At 45.9% G+C, this 10786-nt stretch overlaps 1 protein-coding gene across 1 annotated transcript in view; it reads left to right on the forward strand.

Annotated features, from left to right (window-relative positions):
• The first annotated feature begins 604 nt into the window (after positions 1-604).
• PBX4 (PBX homeobox 4) overlaps positions 605-10786 on the forward strand; it is a 26025-nt gene continuing 15843 nt past the window's right edge. Inside the window, exons 1-2 of the mRNA XM_023534567.1 lie at positions 605-785; positions 7512-7585. Of these exons, the coding sequence (XP_023390335.1) occupies positions 643-785; positions 7512-7585 (217 nt within the window). The 5' untranslated portion in view covers positions 605-642. The remainder of the gene's footprint in view (positions 786-7511; positions 7586-10786) is intronic.

Genomic DNA, 10786 nt, shown 5'->3' on the forward strand with positions numbered 1-10786 from the left:
CAAGTCAGATCTTGAAAGGTGGATAGAACTGACTTCTACAGTCGAGAAAATCACTCAGTTCTAACATCCCAGCCACCATCACCACAAACCCGTATCCTCATGGAAAGCTTCCCGGGAAGAGCCAGGAGGCTGGGAGCCCTAGTGACTTTGGGGGACCGGGCCTTCTGGAGATGAATGGAGTGTGTTGATGGGGTTTTGAGAGCCAAGGGATGTTTTATAAGGAAGGGGTGGCTCTGAGGAAGAGTGGGCTGCTCTGAGAATGGGGACTCAGGAGATGTGTGGGTCCCTGAGGATTGAAGGGCTTAGATACGGGGGCCCAGGAGAAGAGTGGGAACTCTGAGGAAAAGGAGTAAGGCCTCTGGGCAGGAGGTGTGAGAGGCGGAGACGTGGGGGTGGGGGCCTCTGAAGCCGGGCGGAGCCGGCGTCACCCGCTCTTGAGCTGGAGGAGGGTTGGGCGGGAAGCTCCGACGCAACTCCTAACCGAGCCTTGGGCCGTTGAGCCGGGTTGTTAGGGGCGTGTCCAGGGGCGGGGCCGCGGCGGTGGGGGCGGGCCCAGGCGCGTGCGCGTCGCTCAGGCGGCGGCGGTTGGCTGCGGCGCCGGGCCGGTGGCTCCTCCTTAGCGCCCGCCGGGTCCCGCCGCCCATGGACGCCCAGCCGCGCCCCGCGCCGCCGCCCCCATCCCCGCGCAGCCCGCCGCCCGGGGGCCCCCCGGGCCCCGACACGGGCGACGTCCTGCAGCAGATCATGGCCATCACCGACCAGAGCCTGGAGGAGGCGCAGGCCAGGTGCTGCGCGGGCTCAGCGAGGGCCACCCAAAGTGGCGGCCGTGAAAGGGGCGGGCCGAGGGGCCAGGGCCCGGGCAGCTCTGGGTGTGAAGCTGAGGAGGGGGCAGGGCGACAGCGTGGGGTGCGCCTCTGAGCCGGGAGGGCAGACATGGGAGGCTTGAGGAAGACGACGAAGGGATTTATGGAGTTAAAATGGAACAGATTGAAAGGCTCATGGGCTGAGCAGTGGCTGGTGGGTTTTAGGAGCTCGTTCTGGGGTGAGACGGTTAGGTTTAAGGGGAGTTTATCGGTGGGGAGGTTTATGGTGAAAGGTGATTTCCGGGTTTATGGAATATAAAGGGTTAAGAGGAGTGTGGGGGCTTGTAAACAGATGGATTAGTGGAATTCATAATGGGAAGTTTTGAGGGCAGGTAATGGAGAATGTGAGTTGTGGGGAATGGTACTTGGGAATGAAGAGATATGGGCGATTCGGTGTGGGAACCATCAGAAGTGGTTAGTGGAGAAGCTGTGAAGAAGCGAAGGACCCCATTTTTTGTTGTTAATTAGGCAAATATCTTTTAGACACTATATTCAGAGCACCGAGCTGGATGCTGACATTGTCCCTGTTGTCAAGCTCATGGTTTGAGGGGGAGAACCTAAGTGCAAAAAACTAAGCATCAACTGTGAGAAAACCTGTAAAGAAAGGGATGGCACGTTGCAGGAAACCAGGTGGAGAGGGCACAGTACCTTCAAAGGCCCTGGAGGTGGGAAACGGCGGAAAGAAAGCCGAGCCAGGGACTGAAATTCCCGAGTTGAGAGCTTGGGCAAAGGCTGGAACTGGGTCACACGGGGCCTACAAGTCTCAGTTGCACTGGGAAAATCACAGCAGTTTTAAGACCACTGCCCCACTTACCTCCATCCACCACTGTCATTCAGCCATGATGGGTAAAATCGGCTTTACAAGGCAGCCCTTTGGGGGTCTTTGGGGCCTGCTCAAATTATTAGAAAATAGGAAAGGACTGAAGTCCTTTTGAAGGATGAGGCCTCGTTGAATGGGGCCTGTTTCGGGGAGAATGATGGTCTGTGAGGGTAGGACCATGGTCTGGTCATGTGGACTGTAGTCCTAGAGTCCTCTACAAAGCCAATTGAACAGCAGCCCCAGGAAAGAAGAGGCGGAGTAAAAGGTGGACGTAGCATTCATTTTGTTCTTCAATCTTTCTTTCCTTTGATTCTTCTGGAATGTCAACTTTTTCTGCAGTTTCATAACCTCTCCCCGAAAGTTAGGGGGAGTGTCATCCCACCATCATCATGTTCATTCTACTTCTGGGAGCGTGCTAGGTGCTAGGGAAACCAAGATGGCTAAGGTATTTGTTCTCTACCCTCTTGGAGCTCATTGAGAAGCAGGGTGTGTGGGAGACTAATTTATAAATAGTTGTCATATCAAGAGTATGCTGAGAAGAGGTAACTCCCTGCACGGAAGAGCTGGACTGGGAGAGGGTGTCTTTGTGTGATGCCCTGTTCACTAGACTGGTCCGAAAGCAGGGTCTTTGTTGTACTTTCCTGTGCACAGTGGCACCCAGCATGCATGTAGTTTTGTGGCACTTAGATTCTAGAAGAGTTAGCAGGAAATAGGTTCTTCATACCCAGGAACCACAGAAGCAGTGCTCTTGGGTTTGTGGAGCTACCCATGATCCCTCTGTCCTAGGCAGAGAGTCACTTGAGCTCTGCCCAGCTGTGACCTTCCTCAGGCACTTGTCACCCCAGCACAGCCCCAAGGCTGCTGTTTTTCCTTGTAGCAATCTCTGAGACTCCCCTAGATAGGCTTTAGAATAAAGTGCAGTCAGTCACCTCTTCCTTGCTCTTCTTGAAGGCAGCACTTTTTCTTTTAAGGCTAAGAAATTGAATAGTGGAGCTTATGCATGCTGACAACAAGGCTGTTAGATAGCTGGTTCTTGGTTTCTTTCTGCAGTAGAAAGACCCCCTAGGACTTTTATTTTGAGACTTGGAAGCTTAGAATCTGCCCCTCTTCTTTAGAGGTAGCCTTTAGAAGAACTCAGAGTCCCCTAAGCCCAGACAACAGTCTTTAGTCCTCAGGTGGGCCCTTTGCTCCACTCTGGAGCAAACAGCTTGGGTGGGTCTTTTCCTCACAGTAAACTGTGCAGCCTGGTAGATTATCAACCCAGAAGGTTGTGCCAGCTGACTGGGTGAGGCCTTCTCACAGTGTGCCTGCTGACCCCTTCATTGTCCCTGTAGCTCACCTGGCTAGCAAGAATTAGCTGTGAGGCCCTCTCAACCTGTTTTGTCCCCTTAAGTATGTTTAAAGAAGGAGAGCACACCTGCTCTCCTTAAACCTAGATTGTTCTCTTTCTACGCTATGAAAGTGCTTGTGCATAATTTATTTTGTCATTATAACTAAGTAGTCTTGGGATAGTGAACTGTGTATTGTTTTTTCTTTTGATTATCCAGATAGTGGAGGGATATCGGGAACTGTGAGATGTACCATCTTAGTTTAGATTAAGCCCAAGTCAGCTGGAGACTTCCTGTGTGAGGGGTGACCTATCTCCTTGGATGATCTTGTGACTTCTTAGCCTACACCCTGAGCTATTCCTAGGGAAGGGATAGTTCCCCGTCTTCTGATTTGAACCTTTCACTGATCACGTTCTCATTCATTTTTTGTATGGGATCAGTAAGGCAGAAATTTTAATCTTATTTGCCAAGGATTGTCTGAATATTTTACTCTATCATACATAGCTTTACTTGTTCGTAACAATAAATTTTATAGCACTTTACAGTTTACATAGGTTATTTCATTTGCATCTCTTCGCTACCTTTCTGAGGGGTTTAGGAGGGTTATCAGACCAGAGTTGAGGGCTCCTCTGTTAGGATTGTCAGGCTCCAGAGTTCTTCCTTCCTCTCAGGGTCCTTAGCCAGTGGTTGAATCATGGGCCCTTTTGAAAATCAGTTGCAGGCTCTGGGTCCTCCCCCACACCCCAAACTGTGTGCTCATTCATCACACCCTTGGGGATCCTCAAGCCTCAGATGCCCTGGAGCCTAGAAACAGCCAATCATCAGAGGCTGGTGGACTCCTCTATTGTCCAGTAATGAGATTCCTAAGAAGCCAGTATGAAAACTCTAGAGCTAGGAATGGCTGAGTGGTGAGTTTTGGAAACCTGATCAAAAAATGAAGCAGAAATGGTCAGCAATGTCATCCTGGAGACCCAGGCTCCATACCTGATGTTCTGGTAGAAGCAGCTGAAGAGGACTGTCCCTTCTTCCAGTCATTCTGCATGTTGGAACGACAGGTGGGTTGTGTTGCAGGACTGGCAGATTTGGCAGTCGAGGTCGCTTCTTGACCCTTTGCAGGTGCATGCACATACGTTAGAGAGCTGCACAGTCCAATGTGGTAGTCATTCACCATGTGTCTTCCTAAATTTAAATAAATAGACATTCAATTCTTCAGTTGCACTAGTTACATTTCAAGTGCTCAAGAGGATACCACATTAGCTCAGATAGAGAACATTTCCATCGTCACAGAAAATTCTCCTGGACAGTGGTGCCCTAGAACAGTGCTTCTTAGGCTCTGCATGCAGCAAATGTGTGTGGGATTCTTACTGCAGCACAAGTCGTGATGTGGTAAGTCTGGGTGTGGGGGTAGAGAGTCTGCATTTTTAACAACCTCCCAAGAGTACCAATGCTGCGGATCCCAGACAACACTTGGAGAGGTCAGGCCCTCGGGAGTGCAGATGGTAGCATCCTGTTTTTCAGTGTTCATAAAACAGTTTGGCTAATGGATGGTTAATCTACAAATGAAAATTGTTTTTGAGCCTAAGTTGTATTTGTGGGCACAATGGATTTTAAATTAATCACAGGAGTCACATAATTAGCATTATTTTTCCTGCTTAATATAGCAAGAAAAGTAGAAATGAAATTCAGAAAATAGTTTATTTTTTTTTCCTCTAAATGAAAAAAAAAACATGAGGCCCTTTTGTTTCAGGGTCTTTTTATATTTTCAGGAAATCGGGTTTTAGAGGTTCCAGGGTGGTTTCCATATTTCCTTTGTATAGTCTAGAAAACCACAATTTAAACTTATGTTGTTTGTAGATCTTGAGTATAATAGGAAATGACCATTGGGGAATGGTAATGAGATTTAGGGCAAAAAGAACTTTACATATAGCGGATAAAAGTATGTCGGAGAATGGTCACTGTTACACGTTTTAGGAGCAAGCAATATGGTATGTGGGGTGGTGTGCCTGAAACTATAAAAGTAGAAATTGGCTTTTAGGCAACATTACAGGTACTACGTTTAGGGCTTTGATAGCATTTCTTAGGAAGAAAATTCTCTGGACTTTTTTTTATTTGATTTTTACATACATGACTTTCTGAGTATTTTCTATCAGTAGAAATTTGCGTGACTTTCTAGTGTTTCTGCAGATTGACTTTGCTTATAATATAGATTAAATTCTTAATTATTAGAGATGGTGTAATTTTGACTGTCCTTAGAACTTACCCGAAATGGCAAAGCATAAACCGTCCACTGAATGGTGTGCCCCTCATCTCAGTGCCTCAGGAATACTAAATAAGGGGACATAGACCTTTAGAAGTGCACGTTAATGCTTGTCAGCTTCAGCTTTCAGCACATCGTTCAAAGAATGCAAGAGGTCAGAGGAGGAATTTATGGTTTGGAATTTCCCAAAGCCAGACGGCATTAGCATGAGGGACTCTCTTAGTTCAAACCTGGGAGGTAGAATTTGTGTCGAAGTTTTCTTTTTCATCATCCTTAAAGGAGCTTCATTAGAGACCAGTCGACTGAGTGTCTGCAGTCATTGTTCTTAGCCCGCTTGTAGGTTTTGGTTTAGAGCTTTGATTGACATGCTTAGCTTGGCTTGGTCTCGTGCCAGAGGAAAGTCTTGATGTCCTTGGTGCCCTTCGAGTTGAGTTTTGTTTTAAAATGATTTCCCAAAGCTATCTAAAATCTAGGATCACAGCAAAATTCCTCTGAAGTGGCTTCATTAGTAAGTAAAGCATTGTGCAAAAAGTTTCAGAAAAATTGCACAAATGAGCAAGTAGCACTCATTTCTGTGACAGTCACCGAGTGCCTTTGAGTACAGTGTTCTTTTGAGCTCTGGTGCTGACCTGCTGCCCCCTCCTTTTCCCAGAATATGACACCATTCGGGCTCTTTAGAATATGACATCCCTTCCTGCTTCATGTGCTGTATAGTCAGGCAGTTGGGCTAATAAGGCTTCAGAGGAGCAGAGAGAGGGTGATAAGGAATTAGCCAAGGCGAGGGAGACCACCCTTCAACAAGACGAGAGCTTGTGGAGCAGGGACGATGGGACCCTGGAATTCAACTGAAGTCAGCTTGAGGCACAGGAGCACACTCCAAGGAGGTGACTGATCTGGATGTGAGGCTTTTTGCCCTGCAGAGAAAGTGGGCATGGCATTCTAGGCTAGGGGCAAGCATGTGTGCAGGGAAGGCTCAGAGCAGGGAAGCATGCAGTATGGTTCCATCGGGCTGAGTGGAAGGCATGGCCTTGGAAGCGGGGTGCGGGTAAGCTGCCTGCCTGCTTTAGCTGCTGTTCAATCGAGCATAGCCTTGAAGTCTTTGCCAAGCAAGGAATGACCATGTCGTTCGTTCTGTTCTGTGTTCCTTCTCAGAGTATCCTATCTTAAGGGATTTGCTTTGGATCAAAAGAAATAGTCATCGCATGTCCTTCCCTGACCACAGCTGGGAGAGTCTGTGCTTTTTAAGACTGAGAGTGTAATTAGAATGGGTTCATCTGCATAATCTGGGTCAATCTCCCCATCTCAAAATCTTTAACCTTAATCACACCTGCAGAGTATTTTCTCTTGTAAGGCAACATATTCATGGTTCCAAGGATTAGCATGTGGACATCTTTGGGGGATGTTCTTCTGCCAACCACAGTTCTCATCACCAGCGAACAAAAGCCAGGTTTCCCTGACACACAAGGCTCTTTCAGTCGGCCCCATTTGTCTCTCTCACTTCACCACGTGGCTCCCTCACTCAGCTCTTACCCTACAGCATCCTGGGTTTCTTAAAAAGCCACTGTATTCTCACTCAGGGCCTTTGCACTGGCTGTTTCCTCTGCCTAAATTATTACTCTCTTCAGCCCTTTTTCTGCCTGACTTCTTGTCATTCTGATCTCAGCTTTGATGTCACTTCAGAGACATAAACTCCAGTAAACCTTCTAGCTATTACTCTAGTTTAAATCGTCACAAAACACCTGCCATGGCTCATGGTTTTCTTGCTTGTGTGTGTGTTTGGCGCTTGTTACCACCTCCATCTTAACTGCTACATCAGTACAAACCTCGTGTGTCTGTGTCTCTACAACTAAATGGTATGAGGCATGTAGTAGGTGCTCAGTAAACACCTGCGAAGCTAGCATCTCACGGCACTGGGGTGGGATGGCTGGGGTTTCTGCTTCTGCACCAAAGTGCCACCAAGAGCAGTGGAGTGAGTACAGCTTTCAGATCACTGGACCTTGAAATTTCATAGTTCTTGATGAATTATTTGCATTATTTTTAATTCTACATATAAAGGGAAATGTTTTGAATATTTGTATATTCCACTTAAACTGCACAAATTCAATTCATATGAATTTTTATGGTACCGTACCTCCGTAAGGGATTTTCAGCAGAACCAACTGGGTCAGTATGAAGGATCTTTACTCTGGTGGACAGGATAATGGTTCTCTTTCTTATATGCTCCTCTGTCACCTGTCTTTCAGAAAGCATGCTCTGAATTGCCATCGGATGAAGCCTGCTCTCTTCAGTGTGCTCTGCGAGATCAAGGAAAAGACAGGTAACCCATTGAGAAGATACCTCCTGTGTGGAACCAGGACCAAGACAACCTCACGCCTCTGGTCCTGGCTCAGCCCTAGCGTGCATCGTGAGCCACTGTGCCCATCACATCCCTCTCTGGCAGCAGATGGTTCATTTCTGTCTTTCCAGAGCCCTGCTTTCTGGTGTATCACATCCATTTCTTTTGCAGTTTATAACTGGAGCAATACTGTTACCGCTGAGTAACAAGCAGCTGCATTCGTCTTCAGCGGGACCTAAGAGGTGCTGTGATATTCAGTTATTGTGGAAAAGGGAAAGATGATAGAAAAGTAGAATAATAACAGTTTTGGTTTTTTAAGCATCCAAAGTAATTCCTGTGGAAGGCTACTGCAAATCCTTTGTTTAAAAGAAAAAAAAAAGAAAGAAAAACCCACATAACTTTTTATTTTGAATTAGTTTCACATTTGCAGAAAAGTTGAAAAAAGTAGTGCAGAGTTCCCCTCCACCCTGCTCTGAGCTTCCGTCACGGTTAGCGCGTCAGAACTGTAGTGCGATGACAGAAACCAGGAAGTTAACCTTGGCACGGTGCTCTTTCACCACTGATCAGCAGGCTTTATTGGATTTCCCCGGGTTTTGCCCTAATGCCCTTTTTCTGGCCCAGGCTCCCACGTTGCATTTAGCCATCCTGTCTTCTTAGTCTCCTTTGATCTGTGATGGTGCCCCAGTCTTTCCTCGTCGTCTGTGACCCACACTCTATTGCTGAGAACTGCTCAGTCGTTTCGTAGGGTGTCCCTCAGTGCGGTTTGTCCATTGCTTCCTCACGACTAGACTGAGGCAGTGTGCCTTTGGCGGGAATCCTACAGAAGCAACGTTGTGTTCTTTTCAGTGCGTTGTGTTGGAGGTACATGCTGTTGATATTTCCTTTCACTGGTGGTGCTGACCTTGATCACTTGGTCAAGGTTAATAACAACTGGAAGAGAGTTTACAAGAGAATCCACCAAATAAGATGAAGATATCATTGAAACCAGAGGTCATCAACAGAAAGGTTGTCACTTGATTTCTTAGAGTGAGCTGGTCTCTTGAGGTCAATTATTTGAATTTTGTATGTCACTTTGGAGCATGGCACTTCAGATATCCTGGGGCTCATGGAAAGTGTGTATGTGGTACAAAAGTATGTTTCTTTCTGAACATGGTTTTGGGACGAGATTAGCATGTACTCAACATGGACAGTAGCCAAAAGCAGCCATAGCGTCTGAATTCTGTTTCACCTCTGCATGACTGAATCTGGCATGTGACTGAACCTTTCTCTGTCCTCAGGCCTCCTCTGTAAATAGGGGACAGTGATAACACTTAGCTCATGGTTACTGAGGACCATGTGAGTTCAGACATATAAGGCTGTGGGTACGGTGCCAGCCTCCAGTAGTTATCTGGTGCCTAAAAGAGAAATTCAATTTTGAACCTACATTTAAGTTTCACCCAAATGCTGTAACAATGTGATATTCCTTTTGTTTTCTAACGTTTGAGTTTTTTTCATTGTGGTAAAATTTACCACTTTAACCATTTTTAAGTGTACCATCCATTTCCAGAACTTTTCATCTTCCTAAACTGAAACTCTGTCCCCACTAAACAACAACTCTCCATTTCTCCTCTGCCAGCTCCTGGCACCCACCATTCCACTTTCTGTCTTTATGATTTTGACCACTCTCAGTACCTCATATAAGTGGAATTGTACAATGTTTGTCCCTTTGTTTCTGGCTTACCTCACTCAGCATAATGTCTTCAAGATTCATCGATTTGTAGCATGTGTCAGTTTCATTCCTTTTTAAAGCCGAATAACATTCCATTGTGTGGACGGACCGCATTTTGCTTATCCATCATCTGTTGTAGAACATTTAGATTGTTTTCCACTTTTCGGCTGATGTGAATAATGCTGCTGTCAACATGCATGTACAGGTGTTTTCAGGTTCCTGCTTTCAGTTCTGTAGGGTATACACCCAGGAGTGAGATTGCTGGGTCATATGGTAATTCTCTTTAACTTTTTGAGGAACCGCAAGACTGTTTTCTGCGGTGGCTGCACCGTTTTACAGTCATATTAGCAGTGCATGAAGGTTCCAGTTTCTCCACATCCTCAGCAACACTTGTTATTGTCTTTTTTTTTTTTTTTTTTTTAATAATAGCCATCCTAGTTGGTGTGAAGGGGTATCTCACTGTGGTGAACATGATATTCTTTTATACTTATTTGACATTTTAAAGACTCTGTGTTGACAGCAGATTTGAGAACCATATTAGTTCAAAGAAATATCTCATGGATCTTCATGTTGTCACTCCTTAGCCCAGGTAGAAGTCGACATTTTATCTGTTATCTTTACCGCTACTTTATTTTTCCATAGAAGCCAGCCTGTCCTATATTTCTGTTCTAATTCTGTTCCCTTCTAGTGCACTTTGTAACTGGAAGGTTATTTTCCTTTTGATTTACAAAGCCATTGTAGCTGGAGTGCTGCATTTGTTCTCATAGGTTTGTTTATGTGTGTTTAACTTTTTCTTTGGAAATAATCACAGATTTACAGAAATGTTCATTGAATTTTCCATTTATTTATTTATTTGGCATTAGTATAGATTCATGGAGGCCTATTTTATCATGGTCATTTTACTGTCATCATTCATTTTGATGTTCAAATTGTCCCAAATTGTCCCAGATTTGGATAGTAGGAGCCCCTTCAAAATGGCCTTGTGTCCTTCTGACACGTCTCCATCATCCTTCGAGTATGTCCTTACTTGCTGGTAAAAGGTTCTATACCCAGTTTCCAACGTGTGGCAGGAGGTTTCTCCACAGCACCACCTGAGTCTCCTGTGATTCAACTCAATCCTGACACTGTCTACCTGGAGATAATCATCAGATCCCACAGGTTAGGGCTCAGCCCGACAAGACTGCACACTCCCACCTCCCAGTTCAGATGCCAGTTGCAAGCCCTGGTTATCTCCTGTGCTTCTGACTGGCTATAGATTGGAGGTTCCGAGGGCCCTCTCTTTGGGTTCGATTAATTTGCTGGAATGGCTCACAAAACTCAGAGAAACATTTCCCTTACTAAATTACTGGTTTATTATAAAAAGATACAACTCGGGAACAGCCAGATGGAAGAAATGCATAAAGCCAAGGTATGGAGAAGGGGCGCAGAGCTTCCATGCCCTTTCTGAGCACATCACTCTCCCCCAGCCTCCGCAC

Source organism: Pteropus vampyrus, unplaced genomic scaffold (genome assembly GCF_000151845.1).
Source record: "Pteropus vampyrus isolate Shadow unplaced genomic scaffold, Pvam_2.0 Scaffold126, whole genome shotgun sequence".
In the NCBI taxonomy this organism is placed as follows: Eukaryota; Metazoa; Chordata; class Mammalia; order Chiroptera; family Pteropodidae; genus Pteropus; species Pteropus vampyrus.